Consider the following 20,513-nt stretch of genomic DNA (forward strand, 5'->3'; position numbering starts at 1 on the left):
TACACCCTTTTTTTGGCGAACAGTTTACTTTTAAATAAAAAAAATGGAATTTTTGATATTCCTGAGAAAAAAAAAATCATGCTGTCACGCAGAAATAATATTAATAGGGTTAGGGTGGTATTTACCTCTATTTAATGTTTGCAACTTTTTTTGCACATAATTGCAAGTCATTTTGCAAATGCTGCAAATTATTCATCATGCAAGTAAAGTACATTAAAACTGATAGACCAACCCAGCCTACAGAAGTACTATCCACAGTGTGTGTGTGTGTGTGTGTGTGTGTGCTGTATATATAAAGCATCTTTATAGCTCTCCGATTTTTTGGATCTTATTTATTTGTGCAAGTGCTCAGCTGTAGGGGAAAGGATTGTGTGTATGTGTGTGGTGCGCGTTATGGAGAGACCGAGGCCGACCACTCTAATTGCGTCTCTCAGATGTGGTTGGCTGTACGTGGGCAGAGTGCAGACTTTGCAAGCAGTTCCAGACAGTAGACATACCAGTGTGTGTAAGAAGGATGTTTTGTGCTAGGGCGTGGACAAGTGGAGAGAAAATATCCCAACTGACCACGGGAATCCCACCCATACCACACCCTCTGAGGCCAAGAGCTGTCTCTCTTTCGGCCTCTTTCTTTCTGAAGATGTCTTACACTGCTGATAAGAGTTGTTACAGTTCTGTGCTGTAGTTTCACACGAGGGATACCTTTTAGATTTTAATGTAGTGTGAGAAATGTGATAAGCTAATTGCAACATAATGTTGTTAGTAGTGTTGGCAAATTCACTGTAAATAGTGAAATTAGCTATAAATAATTAACGTTGACATCATCTTTAAATAAAATGTCAAATGCTGCTCCTAAGGGAATGACAGCTGCCATCCATCAATCCAGTGAAAAAAAAGAGAGGAAACACAGGCCGTGCGGCTGCATACTGAAGGAGAGTTTATCTCTGCTGTAATTGTGCATAGTGAGAACACTGCATAAAAATGCAGATGCATGTACAGCTGGCTAATTAAAAGGTTTGTATTCTGGGTCTGTATTAAAGGTGTTTATTGAGTTTGAACTGGTTTTGAGAGTGGTACATTTGGCATTCATTGCTTGGGGATCTCTCTATGTATATCTCAGGCAAGAGCACATTTTAAGAGAGCATCATATGTTTGATGAGGGGTTGTGCGCAAAGGCCTTATATGGTTTGGCTGTATTTTTTGCGAAGGACTAATCCAGTCATGCAGTCAGTTATTTGGGATACTCCAGATTCATTATTAACAAGAGGCTAAGAACGAATTCATTCACTTGTGAATTAGGCAGGTTTTTTTGTTCTATTTCGGCTGCCCTCAGCTAAAGATCTTTCTGATCAACTAGTAGTCGACTAATCACATGTATATTAATAAACCATTTAAATCATTATTTACTCCTAATTTACTACATTGCATGCGTCTGCAGCGCGTTACGGCTCCAACGTGGCCACTCGAGTCAACGGTTATGTTTACACTAGCGGCACGTTTCAGAAGAGGCCCAGAAGCGGCTCTCCACGCTACTTTGCTAAAGATATGCGTCTAGCCTATATTTGGCGGTAAGAGTTTGCGCTCGAATATGCTTTTGAACCACTATTGTGATACTTTGATGTCATACACCGATCAGTCTGCCCAGAGCTGCTTCCAGTCGAATACACCTGTTGGGTTTGTGGTGGTGGTGTTGTGCGTGCTAGGGAACAAATATCCTCCATACATCATTGATTTGAAATATCACTAATGTCACGATATTATACTTTTTTTTTAATCATGTTAAAATGTATACCGGTATTATCGTGGAGGGTATTATATGGCACACCACTGTAAACTACTGCTTTATTTGTTTTTGGCTTAAGAAATTAAATCGGCGACACTGGCTGGTCCTCTGCAGTAGTGGATGCACCTGTATGAATGTTTCATATACAGTAGATTACATCATCTGTTAATATTTGTTTTCAATTTCAGTTGGTTAATTTAAAAGTAGACATTTCACACAATAGATATAGCTATTTTTCATGTCTGTAAGGCAAGTATGCATGGAGTTTCAGAGTTTCACACTAAAGTTGAGAGAGACTGAGACGGACGAAAGCACGTCCTGTTTGCTTTAATTATTTTTACCAAAAATGCAGTGTGTTGATGTTATTGTGTGTGCAGACAAATAAACATAGTCTTTACAGATTAAAAAAATGCATTAGTCTTATTTGTATGACCAAAATTGAGGAGTATTTTGAGGAGTACTTTTTAAATGAATATTAGATAGAGCAGCCATGTAAAGTTGCTGCTATACTAACATATTTCAGATGATAAGCCATATTTGAGGTCGATGATAGGCATATTTGAGAATAATGATGAATGTCCTGCCCAATGTACTGTAATACCACATAGACCACCGGTTAACGATCTGTCCGTCATGGACTGCATGACCTCACCACTTCCTGTGGATTTTTTTTATATGTATTTTGTTTCTGCAACTAATACATTTTTGGTCAACCAAGCCTCTTCTTGTCAACTAAAGATTAGTTGGCTATTAGGGGGCTGCCCAAAAATGAATACCACACAAATAAGTTTGGCACCTTCCTACTGTAAGGCCAGGCATAATCGATGCAATTTTTCTTGTTAGATGAGCTTGTAAATCAGTTTTTTTCCATTGGGAGAAATCGTGTGGAAATCATTAATGCTTGTATGGTTGTGCTTTGCATCATGTGAGAGGAATCACGAGCCAAGCACCTGCCCAGCGCCTCCAGAGCAGCAACATTGAAAAGCTCCATATCTCTGTGTTTAGCACAAAAGGATTGCCATCAGCTCACAGTTCAGTCCATTTGTGCTGTGTACCAACTACTTTGGCACGTTTGTAAGGTTAACCGACGTTACGTGTGCAATTGCTCAGGGACTCCCAAGTGTCCAAACTCGCACTGTGTATGCCCGGCCTAATGCATTAGTTATGGATTTTATATTATATTTTGCTGTTCAAGCAAATCATAGCACTTTAATAAGATTTACTATGGTCTCCCATTTTACCTCTGTGGCTTACAAATCTTGTTTAAGTGTACAAAGACACATCAGTCTTAGAGATCTGTGGAAATCTGCACCATGGAGGCGATCAATAACCAGTCGTGCTGATTGATTAATACAATGTGGGATATTTGTCTTAGAAAATTGCATCAGTATCGTCATAGCCACATTCATATATGTTGTTCTGTGAAATGTTTAGAGGAGATCATCTAAACATTTAGATTACAATGACTGGTTGACGGCATAGACAAATTGCCTGCCTTTAACAGCATACAATTCGCTCAAAGATTTATTCATGTCTTAGCACTCTAATATTTATGCTTATTCCCTTCCTGTTCCAATTTCCAGCTCAATTCTCCTGAGAGTTTTGATTGAAGGAAATCTTGGAATTAATCACACATTTCTGTATATTGTATTTCTTTTGTCACCTCGAGTCCTTTTTTAAATAAATGTATTTTTCTCTGAAGAAATAGATGCTCTTATTTTATTGACCACCATCTGAAAAAGAGCTTTTATAAACACGTGGAAAAATCTTTGGCTGACAGCAAGACTTTCTCTTTTGCACTGGATTTCATGGTTTTCATCCAAAAATTACATATATACAGATGTTAATGATAAACAATGTTTGTGTAATTTCCTTTCTGTTCTTTACAGACTTTGTTAATTTCCCTTCATTAATTTTAAGCACACCAGGCCCTTTTCTTCAGATGTGGATTACTGAGTTATCTCTAGAGTTAGCCGCTGATGATTTGACTTAATCCTGGGTTGTTCTCTTCTTTGAAACTCATCTCAAAGTTGTCATTGCAACAGGCTTGTGAATTCAACTCTGCTTGATAATATGTTTATTTCTAATAAAAAGGATTCATTTCAGATTTTTAAGTGTAGGAGATACCGTGAGTCTGTTCCAGCCGCCATGTAGTTTGTATATTTTACTGGCTTTTGTAAAAGAACAAATAACCTTAAAACACACACACACATACACATAATTATAATACATCTTCATGTTTTTGATTGCCAGAGGACAGTTAATGCTAATAACCTTATCCATCTGAATTAAAGCAATACTGCAATCATTATAATTGGTCACTTTATCTTAGTAACTGGTATTTCTTTTGGGGCTTTCTCTGACTCAAGTCTGGGCGTCAACATAAACATTGCACTTGGCGTCAATGAATCGCATTGCCAGGTAACAAGTGAGAAGTGCACATTGAAGTGAATAGAACGATAAGGATTGGATGCTGCTTTAAGAGGTCAACGGCAAAGAAGTCAAAATTATTATTTGAACTTAGAAACTTCTTGTTACAACGTTCATCTTTCATGCAACACAGAGGTAGCACTACAGCTGACACTTTACTCCATAGTGATCAATCTTGCTAATCATGCTAACCACATTATAGTCACTTGTAAATCATGCTAGCGACATGTTAGTCACTTGCTAATTATGCTAACAACATGCTAGTTACTTCCTAATCATGCTAGCAACATGATAGTAATATGCTAATCATTCCAGCAATATGCTAGTAACAGGCTAAACATGCTAAACACATGTTGATCATGCTAGAAACGTGTTATCAACATTTATCTAATCTATCTAAATGTTCAAACTTCAGGCTTTTAGGACTGCTTTAAACTTTTGGGCTAGGCTTTCTCAAGAAATTTGTCTCGACAAACTGTTTTATCTAGTGAGTTTTGATATCTCTCCATTCTTATTAGTTTGCCATTTTACTAATACATCAGCATTTACAAATAAACTTAAATGGTTACAATTCTAATTATGGTGTAAATAACTAAATAAAAAAGGGCCTCGCACAGCCTCATGCAAAACTCAAACACACTTAAGCCCCTTTCACACTACGATTCCGGAAAATACATGGGTAATGTGTCCCGGCAATCGTTCCCGGATAGCTAGAGTTTGCACATTCACAATTCCAGTGATTACCCGGAGTATGTGCGTGCATTCACACACAACTTGTAAAGGTCCCGTAAAGACGTGACATCAGGATGTAAGATGCAAGTAGATGCAAGTAGATATTTTTTTTGTTGTGAACATTGATCTGCCTTCAAAACACCTGGTAAAAGAGTTGAACGATAACGTGCATCATCACTACGACACACCCTTTACGGCATTAGTTCTGGCTTTTGTTCACACAGCGCTCGTTCCAGGACTGAACCTGGCAATGTTTCTAGGTCCCCAACCCGGGAACAATCCCGGAATCAATCCCGGGATGTGTTTTCGTTCACACAGAAGGTGACACGGCAATGTCCCAGCAATTTTATGGGTCCAACGTGCACTTCGGATGGGTTAAATGCAGAGCACAAATTCTGGGTCACCATACTTGGCTGAATGTCACGTCACAAAAAAAAAAAGAAGCAAGAGTTTTATTAACACGGGGGTGACCTGTTCCAACTGAGGAATGTACCTGGGAGATCAGAGCCTTGCGATGATCCTCGGATACAAAAGCCTTCCCAGGTGGGTGGAATGGGCTCCTGTTAAGCTTTCTCGCGAAGCATTTCATCTAAGTCCCATTGAAAAGGATTAACAAACAGCTTGGTGGGTAAGATTGGCTTCTAACGCCAGTTTTACGGCCAGGAGTTCTCGGTTGCCTATATTGCAGTTTCTCTCTGCAGGAGACAGCTTCCTGGAGAAAAAGGCACAGGGCATAGGTTTAGCTGTATTCTCTGAATATTGGGACAGGATGGCGCCGACGCCCGTTGTGGAGGCATCCACCTCAACTATGAACTTTTTCTCGGGATCTTGATGTTGAAGCAGGGGTGCTGTGGTAAATGCGTTCTTCAGAGCTTGGAAGGCTTTTTCAGCTTCACGGGTCCATTTGAGAATTTTGGGTTTCCCCCTTTAAGAGAGAGGTAAGGGGTACTGGTGGTCCTTTTCATTTTGTGAGTAAATGAGGATTTCATCTCTATAAACAAGAGCAAAATGGTTCAGGTACTCACGGAGTACCTTGATCCTACTTCATCCTACTTCAACCATGAAGCTCTGGAAGACGGATGGGGTGTTTAGTAGACCATACGGCATCACCAAGTATTCTTAGTGTCCAGCAGGGGTGATGAAAGCCGTTTTCCACTCATCTCCCTCTCTAATCCTGACCAGGTTTTATGCGCTCCGTAAGTCCAGTTTGGAGAAGATACGGGCATCTCGGAGCAGTTCGAGGGAAGATGAGATAAGTGGAAGAGGATATCTAACTTTACCATTATTTTATTTAAGGCTCTGTAGTCGATGCATGATCTCAACCCTCCATCCTTCTTTGGAACAAAGAGGAAACTAGCCGCTGCTGGGACGTGGATGGCCGGATGTACCCTTGTCTTAGGGCTTCTTCCATGTATTCTTTCATTGCCTTCTGTTCAGGGATGGATAGGGAGTAAATTCACCCCTTAGGAATGGTCTCTCCTGGAACCAGATTGATAGCCCAATCCCATGGACGGTGTGGCGGAAGCTTGGAGGCTGCTAAGGGGTTGAAAACATCTGCAAAGGAGGCATAACAAGATGGAACATTGACAGACTGGTTTTACTTGGGACTTTCAATGGATGTTGAATTGACTGGCAAAGCAACAGGCAGGTTATCACCATAGGGCATGGGATGACTTACTTGGGCGTTTTGACAGTTAACCCCACTAAAGTATTTTTCCTGTGGTCCAGTCTGTAAAGGGCTGGTGCTGAATCAGCCATGGGTGGCCTAGTATCAGTTCTGCATGGCTATTGGTAAGTAGAGCCCGACCGATATATCGGCCGGCCGATATTATCGGCCGATATGAGCTAATTGCATTTAAATCGGCATCGGCGTTTATAACAGCCGATGAAACATGAGAAACGGAGTCTCATGTTTCACTCATGTTATGAGTGTTGCATAGTTTGACCACCAGAGGGCGGTCTGCAACTCCAGAGTTGACAACAGCGCCAGAAATACACTACAGAAGAAAGCGATCAGCCAAGCCACCCAGGTGAGTCTGTCCTTCGTCATGTGAAATGATTGTAGATTTAGTTCATACACTGTATATAAAAACGATGTGGTAGTTCTAGCTAACGGTCCTATCATTATCACTTCTAAATATTCTGCAACATCACTTACAGCCGCTAATGCATTGCTATATTAGATTAGCCACAAAGCTAATACCATGTTTATCAGTGGAAGAGCGCGAACGTTAATAAGAGGTCAAACTATAACGTTAGCATTTAACTTATTCTTATTCTATTGCGGTGTGTTTCCCACATAATGACCGCGTAATGGTCCTTTCACACAGGATGTGGTATGCACGGCGCTTGCCCGATGGGTTTAGCGTTGCCCTTCAGATACAACGCTATATGCGCTGCGCTATGGCGTTGGCGGAGTTTTAAAAACTTTTAGCGGGAGCTCTTTCATAGTCTTTTGTTCCTCCTTTTGGTCAGCAGCAAACATGTATCTGTCCCGTGGTAAGAAGCGAGCGATAGCGCTAGTCCTGCTGATGAGAATTAAGAGAGAAGCAAGGAAGAAGAGGCTACCCAATTCAATTTGGTGAATTCAGGCTGGTTACGTTACTCTAATGCTAATATAGCTTCCTTTTTAGCAGGCCCCTTAAATGCTTGCTATTAACTTGTTTGAAGGTGGTTCTTCTCAAAATTGACAGCGGTGTGTTCATGGCACTAACGTTAACCATTCAACTTTGAATTGATTCCCTAATCTTCCGGTAACAGTAGGCTAACTTTACGTTCACCAGCGCATGACGATGTTTTGATTCAGACTGCACAAAGAGAAGAGGAGAAAATATACGGGTCCGTTGTGAATGTGTCTGTGAGTGCAAATGTAGTGTAGTTACAGTAATTACAGTAGGTGCGTCAGAAATGATTAAACCAGAGGGGACATGTAAATAAATGTGAGCTGAACACGCACTTTTTTTTTTTTTTTTTTTTTTTTTTACATATTGTTTCAAAGCATCTTTACAGACATAACAGGGAAATGTTGAAATAATATAGTTAAATATAAGTAGGTAATACCTATTGCTTGACAAATAAATAAATATATGTGTGGGACTACTTCTGCAAATACTTTAACTTTAGTATTATAATTTATTTACTGTACACACACAGACTGTTAAAACCAGCTTCAACTGGAAGAAAGTAAAAGTGTTAAATGTTTAAAACCAGACTGTTTTTTGATCATTAAAAAATATGTACTTTTGATGTGCAATTGTTTAATCATAGAGACTGTAATCTAAGGCTTTTTTTTTTTTTTTTTTTTTTTTTTTTTTTTTTTACATAAATCCCTTCTGGAAAATGGTTTATACAGCCCACATACATAGAACAGGCGGATATTTTGCTATTGAATGTTGTGTAAGTGCAGTTTATAGAAAATGGGTCTAATATCCAGTTTATTTTCAAAATCAAAATATCGGCTTATAAATCGGCTCTTTTCGAGTTAATATCGGCATCGGCATCAGCCCCCAAAAATCCATATCGGTCGGGCTCTATTGGTAAGTATGAGCGGAGTGAATAATTATTGGTGTTCAGGTTCAACACTGAGAGAGATTGGTGCAATCTGAGATGTAACGCACCCCTTATTGATCACTTCCCCTGTGACTGCGTAGATGGAATAGGGTGTTAAAGTTCTAGTCCTTTGGAGCTGATGGGTTTTAATGAATTTCCCTGAAATGAAATTTCCAGCTGATCTGGAGTCAACAATGAAGGTAGCCTCGAAATTGAGACCTCTAAACTTCAAATTCACAGAGATGGGTAGTGGGGTTGAAACAGAGGATTGAGAAAGACCAAACTCACCACTAACCGTGGAGGACGAGATGGACAGGTGCATATGAAATGGTCTCCTTTCCCGCAGTACAGGCACAATCTTTGCTTTCTACAACATTTTCATTCCTCTGGAGATAATCGTTGGGAATCTACTTGCATCTTCTCTGGTGGTGGCTCATGAGTTTTCTCAGGTAAGTTTCGGTGAGGAACATTATCCACTGGGTGAGCTTCTCGATAGCAGGACTGTGACCTTAGGTGAACCTGAAGAGCTTGCTGCATGAATTTTTCCAATCCCAGATTGTCATCATATATGGCGAGCTGGAGTCGGAGTGCGGGATTTAGTCCTCGTCAATATACAAGTTAGTAGGGCTTTTTCACTCCATCCACTTGCTGCGGCCAAAGTGCGAAAATCAAGGGAATACTCTGAGACGGTCCTTTTTCTAAAAGCTGATCGCTGACCCAGGAATCCCCCACTGGATGTCCAAAAACTTCCTTGAAATGGCCGATGAAATTCTGTAAGGAGGAGGTGATTGTGGATTCTTGGAACCATAGTGCTTAGGCAGTGCTGATCTAGACAATTGCTGTATGATAAACGAGATCTTTGATCTTTCCGTAGTGTATTGGTGTGCTAGCTGCTCGAGAGCAAATGAACATTGTAGCAGGAACCTATTGCAATCTTCCTCCCTACTGGGGAAGGGCACTAATCGGGATATCAAGCTTGCCATATACACCAACGTGGGAATGGGACTAGCGGAAGCGCTGTCCTCCAGCTGTGCTGAATTCATCCTTGTTATTGTTAGGTCAAGCCTTCTGTCAGGATGGACTCGGAACACAGATGGTTGGTGAATTCAGAACAGTGTTTATTTTAAAAGGTACAAGTGCTCTGTGAATTTTCAGTTCTTGAGTGCACGGTGAAACTCCGTTCTTCAAGTGCGGGCTGTATGGTAATCACATGGATCCGCGGTCCCGGGAAACAGCAGAACAAGGACACAGGTTAGCGTAACACAAAGGTGAGTATATGTTATGTCTGGTTTGCAGGAACTAAAGAAGACAACTTCGAGGAGACTGTTCCTGTTTGAGGCTCGACAGGGAACTGAGGTACGGGTGAGTGTTTTCATAGTGTCGTTGATTGGCTCTGTGATGCGGGGCAGGTGTGGCTGGTTAATAATCAGGGGATTGTAAGCATTGTTGATTGGTGGAGACCGGGCTTGCCAGATCCCTGACAGTTTCACTGTAATGACTGTATATAAAGACATTTCCCTGAACTAAGTACATTTCTGCAGCTGTTATTATGTTCAAATGACAACGAAAGGAGGCAGTGGTATTTGATATCCTAATTTCGTTTTATTGTACATATAGAGTGAGGAAAATTGCAGTAGCCAAAGTGAGCTGACTGATGTTATCAAGTATGCTGTTGTTTGCAGAATTACCGGATATGCGTCGTAGCAGATATCACACTACAGAGTCGAATGCGCAAAGTCTGAACTACACAGGATGCAAGACCAAAATCAGTGTTCTTTGTTTTGAGAAATGCGCACAGACCTATGTCACCAGTCTATTTGCCTAATCTTCCTGGTACTTTAGACTGCAGTGGAAACGCAGAAAGCAACAGGTCTGCGGGGGAAATAGTTCCTGGGGAAAAAAGTTCCTGGGACAAATATTCTGGGTAATTTCGGTGCAAAATAAACGTTTTTGTACCTTCTTTAAGGGTGCATATTAGTACATCAGTGTACTAGTGACAGTGTATGGAGCGCTGTGTACATCTATGCACATTCTTAATTTTAAACATGTATGTGTGTATTTCTATATACAGTACACAAAAAAAAAATTTATTCTGGATGAGATTAATCGTGAATAATCGTTTGACAGCACTAAATATACATAATGAATGTTTTAAAGAAATTGACTTCTCTAATATATATATATATATATATATATATATATATATATATTTACAATATATATATATATATATATATATATATATATATATATATATATATATATATATATATATATATATATATATATATATATATATATTTACAGTGTGAGGTTTGAAAGACTCATTTATTGTATTTATTGTATTTCCACTGATTTATGGGAGTGCGCAGTCACTGCAGGGTTTATTTTTATTTATTTTTCTTTTTTTTTTGCTATTGCCATTCCCATATTAACAGAAACTCCTCTTGCTGTTGGATGTAAAAAAATAAAAAAATAAATAAAAAAATGGTTTCAGAGCTGTCAAATTTACCATGTGAAGTTAACAGATTCATGAAATAGGTAAAATAATCCAGATTTGCAGTTAACCTAATGAAAAAGTAAATATGTTCCATATAATAATTTAACATTATGCTTTGGTACAAATGACTAGTTTCTAAGGGTGTATTCACCTGTCTTGCCAAGTTCTTTTCACCTCTTGGTGTGGATCTTTTGGGGAGGTCTGAATACAGCAGTCGCGATGGGGTGTGGACCAAACAACCATTCCAAGACTCAGCTGAAGAGGTGGTCTCGTTCCGCTTTCAAACGCACTCTGGTACGGTTCATTTAAGATGTGAATATGATCCGACCCAATTGCAGAAATCACGCTCTGAAACAGACAGCTCAAGCTTATAGTGCTGTTGTTTGCATTTCAATGGCTTAAATCACTAGTTTTTAAACCAAAATGCTTAAAAACACATGCAAATGATGAGTTTTTGTGACCATGGCGCACAGCAACATGACATGAGCAGGCTAAATAGGCTAAAGTTTGCCGCATAAATTACCATGACTATGTTAGGGAAAAATAATGAGGAGATATTTTAATTATTTATTAACTAGTGTTTTATGAGTCAGTGTCACAAAAATGAAGTTTATGATCCTGACTCGCCATCTCATCCTTGAATAATAAGAGTTATGATAAGAGTTCTTGTTTTGGATTTGAATTATTTTGTTTTGTAGTCATTTAAAGCTTTCTACAGAAATATTCATCATGTCTGTAAGGAAAATATTTGCTGAATTTCATTGAATTTTTTTAAGCACTTCTTGTTTTTCTTTATTTTAGAAAAGCACAATGTTTTATTGATATTGTGAGTGCACGCAAATAAAAATAGACCCTTTACAGTTCCGAATGATGTATTATTCTTACCATTATGAGCAATTCATGGATGACCTTAGTCCACGTGTGGTTTTGTTCTCAATTTCTGGTTTATTTGCAAAAAAAAAGGGCAGTGTAAAAGTGAACCGCAAACTAACAAAAAATAATAATAATAATAATAAAATAAAATTCTACATTGTGAACTCGTGGACTTTCCTGGTGTGAATACACCCTAATTTCTTCTGGAACAACTATTTTCACACTTTCTTTCTCAAAATAGTTGAAAGTTTTAATTGAAATTTTTTATTATACATCAGATATATACATCTGCAGGGTGGGTATCATATTTGGGGGTCATTGGCAAAAAAGTGTAAAAACCCCAAGAGTTGGGCACTGCTGTACTCAGTCTGTGTAGTAAAATGTGTCAGGAAAGATATCTGCTGGCGATTCCTCGGGTGATGTGGGCTGTCTGTGGTTAAACATCAGATAACGGTCATGTGTAGGGGTGCAGCTCACATACACGTACTGTTGAGTCTTTGACTGTAGATTCACACTACACAGCCACATGCACACAATCACAGCTTCATCTGAGAGATGTAGAGTGTTGTGAGATTGTCTGTCTGTGAAGGGACGTCTGCAGTCTTGTCAGTGTCGTTAAGCCTGCGGCTGCTACGAAGCCCCTCAAGAAACGCCTTATTAAGCTGCTCCCTGTGGATACAGCCCTACAGGAGCTGTCTGTCTACCCAGCAGCCCCAGCGTGACTGCGGCTCACAGGCGTCTAGCACACAGGTGGAGGATTGAGACCAGCCCCCAGAGGATGCAAACGGCTGTGACTGTTTAAAGACTGTTTAGAGACGCACATATATCACTCCTTTAGTAGACATGTTATCTGTGTGTGTGTGTGCTGAGCTGACTGCCTGCTGTGACTGACACTGAGTGACAATGGCACCTGGTACACAACAAAAAGGTCTGCTCCCTACCCCCAAACACACACACACATACATACAATGAATCTCCCTAAGGGCTGTCTGACTCTCATGCGCCTTTCCCACCAATATTGTGATGTTGTTGCATCAGTTGTATTCCTGGTGTGTGTCTGGATAAAATGATCTGCTAAATGAGTGAATGTACATTTGTGATCCTCTCTCAGAACTGACATATGTTTCCAAAGACTTTTGAACAAAAAAATGACTTAACTGAACCATATAGCAACGTAACCTACTTTAACTATATTTTCAGCAACAGAATTAAGAGATAACATATAAACATGTACTAAAATCCTCCTTAAATGGGTCAAAAAACACTTTTGAGTTTAACTAGTTTTAATTAACTTGCAATTAACTGTCTGTAAACACATTACATTCAGTATGGCCTTAGAATATCAAGTATATTATTTCCAAAATAAATACTCTTTTAAAAAGTATGCTAACATGTACTTATTTTACTACTACTATTACATAATTTCCAATCGGTGCCAGTCCTATTTGGCACTCTTTTTGCCTTTAGCCTTGTTAAGCGAATAATGTGATATTGTAATATACATAAAAAATATGTATTACATAAAAATATTCAGTATCAGCTGGATTTTTACTAGATGTTTTCCAGTGCACTATGATTTGTCTTATCTTTGAATAATCCACGTGATTCTGCTTTAAATTTTGGCCCAGTTAAGGTATCTCAGACGGTAGCACGATGCTACCTTTTAGATCAGGGTTCCTCAAATCTTGTTCTGGAGGGCCAATGTGCTGTTTAAATTTTAATTAAATTAAATTAAAATGAAAAAAAAATGTATGCATTTAGCAGATGCTTTTATCCAAAGCGACGTACAGTGCATTCAGGCTATCAATTTTTACCTATCATGTGTTCCCGAGGAATCGGGCCCCTAACCTTGCGCTTGATCGCGCAATGCTCTACCAATTGAGCTACAGGAACACTAACACTTGGTTTACCTCCAACCTTGATCAAACTCATATACCTGTGATTTCCATATGATCCTGAAGACATTTATTAGCATGCTCAGTTGTGTTAGAGTAGGGTTAGAGCTAAACTCTGCAGGAAAGTGGATCTCGTGGGACAGATTTCAGGATATATATAATGTTTTAGATCAACCTTCTCACAGGGCTCTCAAGTTTTGAAGACAGGCAAGAGTGACAACCCCCCCAAAATGGCAGAGGGGTGAATATATTGTTATTGGGATACCATACTTTTAGAAAGCATACAGGTTTATCTCCCTATGTGACTTCAAAGCATTACCTGGCAGTTGGTGCAGTGAGTCCTGTTGGCTAAGTAACAGACACTCATGAAAAACTGACGCTAATTATCTGGGAAACATTCTCTAACAGCAGTCAAGTTGTCATTGTTTGTGTCAAACAAGTTGTGAATTTGTTGTAACAGGAGATCATTACTTACTTTGTGCTCAAAGTGATGCTCGGAGCTCAGTGGTTTCCTCTGTGGGTGAACGAGGAAGATGGTGAACAATTCCAGGATGCTTTTTTTTTCATTGGTTGTTGTGTTAAATCTTACCCAGATACAATAGTGCTATTTTCTGATTGGCTTTTGTGTAGCCTATTTCTTCTTTTTTGATTGGGTGATAAGTGGCAGACTCGATTAAGAAATCCAGGGGAGATGCGCTTGATTCCTGCCGGTTTCCATAGTGAGAGCGGCGCGACCAGATAACTTTTATTAACTATATATTATAAATAGTTTTTCTGCCTGAGAAATACAATGTGTGGCGGGAGTGCGTGACAAAAGACCGAAATGAGTGACTGTCACGCTCAATGCTTGACACTTGAGAGCCCTGTTCTCATGAGGATCATTCCTACAATGCCTAAAATTGCTGTCTAGATAAAACTCACTTGGTATTGCAACAAAGTGTAGCTATATCATAATATCTTGTTATATTCTATATATTTTTAGGAACAATGTCATAATATCTTGTTATATTCTATGTATTTTTACAAAACAATGTCTGTTTTATTTTTTACAGATTCATCTAAAGAGTCATCCAGAGAGAGGAAGGAGAAAGACTCTGCTAAAGAGAAGGAGTCTAAGGTGTCGTCAAAAGAGTCTAAAAAAGAATCGTCAAAGGAATCCTCCAAAAGAGAGTCTACAAAAGAGTCAAAGGAACCCTCAAAGGACAAGGAGCCAACCAGAGAGAAAGAGTCATCAAAGGAGTCTGGGAAGGAGAAGACAAAGGTGTCCAGGAAGTCCTCAGTGAAGGTCAAAGAGAAGAAGTCAGATGCAGGAGACGGTTGAATACGTTGGCAGAATTCTTTGGCTTTTTATTAGTCTGTGTCTCTGTGGAAAGGTTAATACCGCATCCTGATGTTTTTGCTGTAATTGTAGAATTGATAGCATAGTGGCAGGAAAAAAAAACAAATTAAAAAGTGCATGTTTTCACTCTCTTGAGGGCAAATGGACATATAGGAGGGGTTTATATTTAAACTCAGCTGTCTGCCACTGCAGCATGTAGTCTGTGTGTCCATCGTCTCCTATTGCTCAGAAAGCCACCTGCGCAGCCCGGCGTGACGTCTGATCACAGGCTAAGAATAACCACACCACCTTATCTCTGCTGTCTGTTGGTGTGACATTCAGAATTCAGAGAGCTTTTCCAATTCCAGTCCAATTTCTGAATTTGAGTTGATGTAGCAAGCAGGACGCAAAATTGGCATTCAAACTAATATAGAAAGAAATTATTATGGAAGTGTGGTTTTTAATTGTTAAGTTTAGGCATGTTATCAAATCAACTCTAGAATTAATACATTTCTTTTTAAATTCTTAAATTCTGAATTTCATTCTTGTGGGTCTACGTTTGTCTCCTTTTCTTCATGATGTGGGAAAGTGAGATGCAGTTTCTTATAAACACACAAACTTTATATAGAAAGTACGAGGCCATAGCAGTGGATAATCATGTACAGACTATTTTTATAGTTTTCAGATATATGTGGTCTTAGAAAAAAGCAATATATGTAGATCATTCTGTCTCGTTTATGTTCCTTATCTGTAGAAATATGTTTGCATATGTCAGTAATCTACCTTTACATTGTAAATGTTATATTTTATATTAAGATTTGTGTTTGTTCCAGTTGTTGAATCAATATTACATTCATACTAATAGATTTGAATGTGATCCTTTGGCATCAGCTGTGTATTCTGAGGATGCATTTCCCTTTAAAACTGAAACATTAGAGAGATCCATCTCTCTCTTTAAATCAATTACACTGTCAAATGAGGCAATAAAAATGCCACTCAATAATACAACTTAAAAATATTAAAATGTACAAATGCTCCAGTGAGATGGTAAACTCTTTTGTGGGTGTGGGTTTGTGTGGACCAAGATTAGATGTTTAATGGAGTTTTTTGTGGTTTTACATGCATTGTTTCTGTATTATGTTGCCTCATTTTGGCAACTTGATAGGGCCATTTGTCTAGATAATAATATCTCCCCTCCGTACAAAATCATCAACTCCTTACAGTGCTGATCTGTGCAGCTATTAGTGGGAAGAAATGAGTCATATATCCCACATCTATACATAGTCAATGTAAATCATACTACAGACTAGAGCACTGAGTTCTAACTCGGGGTACTTTAAACGGTTTTAGTTTAGCTATTTTTAACATGTAAAACCAAAATTATAACTTTAAAAATTTGAATATTTTTTAGTTCTTGACTTCATAGTAATGATGAATGATAACCGGTTAAGGGTTCACATTGACTGCAAATTGACTACATTCCTTTTCGGTGAGAGTGGCGACATTCTGGCGACACAAGCAGCAGCGACTTCTATGTTGAGTTCTGCTTAAGTTTGTTGCATCGCTAACAGTGGCTGCTGCTTGTGTCACCAGAATGTATGGCAATTTACAAATACAATTGCAGAAAGTGATCTGTTCCCTGATACTGTGGCTGCATCCAAATATGCCTACTTCCCTACTGTATATGGGACATGAAAAGCACATATACAAGAGATGCAGTGAATTAACAATATGTCCAAAATTCACACTATTCATTAAACAGTAGGCGAAAAGTGCCTAAATGACCTACTACAGGTGCATCTCGATAAATTAGAATGTTGTGGAAAAGTTCATTTATTTCAGTAATTCAACTCAAATTGTGAAACTTGTGTATTAAATAAATTCAATGCACACAGACTGAAGTAGTTGAAGTCTTTGGTTCTTTTAATTGTGATGATTTTGGCTCACATTTAACAAGAACCCACCAAATCTCACAAATTAGAATATGTGATATCAATGCCAATGCCATCAGCTAATCAACTCAAAACAGCTGCAAAGGTTTCCTGAGCCTTCAAAATGGTCTCTCAGTTTGGTTCATTAGGCTACACGATCATGTGGAAAACTGCTGATCTGACAGTTGTCCAGAAGACAATCATTGACAGCCTTCACATGGAGGGCAAGCCACAAACATTCATTGCCAAAGAAGCTGGCTGTTCACAGAGTGCTGTATCCAAGCATGTTAACAGAAAGTTGAGTGGAAAAAAAAAGATGGACAACCAGCCGAGAGAACCGCAGCCTAATCAATATTGTCAAGCAAAATCCATTCAAGAATTTGAATGAACTTCACAAGGAATGGACTGATGCTGGGGTAAAGACATACGGACGTGTCAAGGAATTTGGCTACAGTTGTCGTAAGCCACTCCTGAACCACAAATAATGTCTGAGGTGTCTTACCTAGGCTAAGGAGAAGAAGAACTGGACTGTTGCCCAGTGGTCCAAAGTCCTCTTTTCAGATGAGAGCAAGTTTTGTATTTCATTTGGAAACCAAGGTCCTAGAGTCTGGAAGAAGGGTGGAAGAAGCTCATAGCCCAAGATGCTTGAAGTCCAGTGTTAAGTTTCCACAGTCTGTGATGATTTGGTGTGCAATGTCATCTGCTGTTATTGGTCCATTGTGTTTTTTGAAAACCAGAGTCATTGCAACCGTTTACCAAGAAATTTTGGAGCACTTCATGCTTCTTTCTGCTGACCAGTTGTTTGAAGATGCTGATTTCATTTTCCAGCAGGATTTGACACCTGCCCACACTGCCAAAAGCACCAAAAGTTGGTTAAATGACCATGCTGTTGGTGTGCATGACTGGCCAGCAAACTCACCAGACCTGAACCCCAGAGAGAATCTATGGGATATTGTCGAGGAAAATGAGAAACGAGATTTCAAAGTTCTTGTGCATTGAATTTATTTAATACATGAGTTTCACAATTTTAGTTGAATTACTGAAATTAACTTTTCCACGACATTCTAATTTATTGAGATGCACCTGTACTTCCGGCAAGATTCTGAAGTACATACCCAAAGGACACTTCAGTATCTTATGAGCCCCATGAGATCTGCAAATGGCATTGAAGCAACGCAACTAATACTGTATGTCACATGACAATGACAACAATACTACATTCATGAACACATATTCATCATACTATAAAGAATATACAATTTTAATGTTTGTGTAGTAAACAATTTTGAGAGAGGAACAATTTTGAATGTTTTTCCACAGCTTTATCTGACTTGCAAAAATACCAAAGCCCCACCCCTAAACATATCCCCAGTGGGTTAAAACAAATTGGGTAAATTTGTTAGAAAATGGTCACTGATGGGGAAGCGTCCACACAGTAAGGACTGTATGCATGAAATATGTGCATGCTGATGGCTACATTTTCATCACAGACTTGTCTGCATAAAAATGAAACTATATTTTGGTACTAGTAAATTGTCCTCTAATGCCATTAAGTATCCATTTTAAGATGTTCAATTTGAGACATGCAAATAACTATTCAAACTTAAAATAAAAGAGAGACTGTGGAGTGTTTGAATAAAATTGCATTAAAGTTGAATAGTTGGTGGGTTTTTCAGATGATCGGCTAATTAAATAGAATTATGGCTCTTTCACACCAATAGAAATGTTCAACGTGAAAATATTGTGCAATTTTCATATTTAGTTTGTCTCTTTAATCATATCAACGCATTAACAGCAGATGGGCTGAATGAAAATGCTGGTTTACTCTATGACAGTAGAGCCCCTTTCACACTGCACGTCGGACCCGGCATATTGCCGGAACATTCCCGGGTCGCCTTAAAGGTGAAAGCAAACATGTCCCGGGATTGATTCCGGCATTGAACCCAGGTCGGGGACCTAGTAACATTGCCGGGTTCAACCCGAAATGAGTGCTGTGTGAACAAAAGCCAGATCTAATGCCGTGTCGAAGTGATTACATGCGACTCTTTTGCCGGCTGTTTTGAAGGAAGATCAACATTTGCGACGAAAAAATATGTGCAAACTGTAATGAAGCAGAAATCAGTTAGTTCCTCACTTTCCGCGCTGACGCCGAGATCGTTCGCTTGCTTCAATGAAAGTATAACGTGCCTAGCGTTGTCAACTCGTACATTACACGTCACGCCCTGATGTCACGTGTCGTTACGGGTTCTTTACGGGTTGTGTGTGAAAGCACGCACATATCCCGGGTCATCACTGGCAGTGTGAAAGTGCAAAATCTAGCGACCCGGGAACAATTGCCGGAAAACTTTACCCATGTATATACATACATAGTCCAAAGATAACTGCACCAAAAAAATGTGCTGCACTTTCAAAGATAATTCCTTCTCTACAAAAAGCTTTAATGGAAGTAGCGGTAGATGTTTTCTGAAACTGATTATCAAAAAAAAAAATTATAATAATTATAAATATATATATATATATATATATATATATATATATATATATATATATATAAAACAATGAAGAGAAGTCCCCACCAAATATATATATATATATATATATATATATATATAGATAGATAGATAGATAGATAGATAGATAGATAGATAGATAGATAGATAGATTAGGTGGGGACTTCTCTTCATTGTTTGAAAGATTGGGGAAATACGACATACTGTACGTCACCAGATAAGTAATTTCACTAGAAAATAGGACAGTTTTGAATCATTCACAATAACGAAGATCAACAATTGTATGACAGAGGTACAGCAAGACATGACAGATGAAATGTCTTATGACAACACACTGCAGAGCAGATGTCTCACCCATTCACTTTATATCTTTACAAACGTAAAAAATAGTACCATCAGCATCTTACATCATATGCCAGCATCATCTTTGTCCTATCAAGTGACTGTGGATGGTTTATCACCCACTGTTGATAATTAAACCAATTAAAAGTAATTATTATAACTGGATCTAAATAAGAAGATTTGTCAAAACCACTGTAATTGCTTGGGCTTGGCCAAAGGGATTGTCACCAAGGTGAGTTTAATTTCCAAGACACTAGACACCAGGCTGCAAGATCTCCAGTAAAAGTGCTCTTTGGCGCTATCTAGTGACTAATATTAAAGGAATAAATTGATTCTCTACCTTTCGAAGCAATTAATCTCAGGCCATATCATTCTTCAGATGTAACTAGACTTGGTCTGCTTCAGCTTCAGATCGTTAGTTATTAATCTGACCTATGAAATGCAGAGGGGACAATCTTTTGTGCACGCAGATACTTTGGATTTCTGAAGACAGTTAGCACCTACTTTGGATAATGGTCACTGAATGAAGTCATTGTTATTCTAAGATTGAGAATTACATGCAAAAGGCATGTTCCTATCCCGTGCCTTTCTAATAGGCTGAAATTCTTGTTTGGTGAGAAAGTTCCACGAGTGTGCCCATGCTGAATGCTGAT

General features: G+C 38.8%; 1 protein-coding gene across 2 annotated transcripts in view; it reads left to right on the forward strand.

The window, feature by feature from the left end:
* Positions 1–16,117, forward strand: part of LOC113116495 (protein PTHB1) — a 108,318-nt gene extending 92,201 nt beyond the window's left edge. For both annotated transcript variants that reach the window (XM_026284685.1, XM_026284686.1), the window contains one exon: positions 14,812–16,117. In XM_026284685.1, coding sequence (XP_026140470.1) covers positions 14,812–15,080 — 269 coding nt within the window. In that variant the 3' untranslated portion in view covers positions 15,081–16,117. The remainder of the gene's footprint in view (positions 1–14,811) is intronic.
* Positions 16,118–20,513: the final 4,396 nt, after the last annotated feature.

Source organism: Carassius auratus, chromosome 16 (genome assembly GCF_003368295.1).
Source record: "Carassius auratus strain Wakin chromosome 16, ASM336829v1, whole genome shotgun sequence".
Lineage (NCBI taxonomy): Eukaryota > Metazoa > Chordata > Actinopteri > Cypriniformes > Cyprinidae > Carassius > Carassius auratus.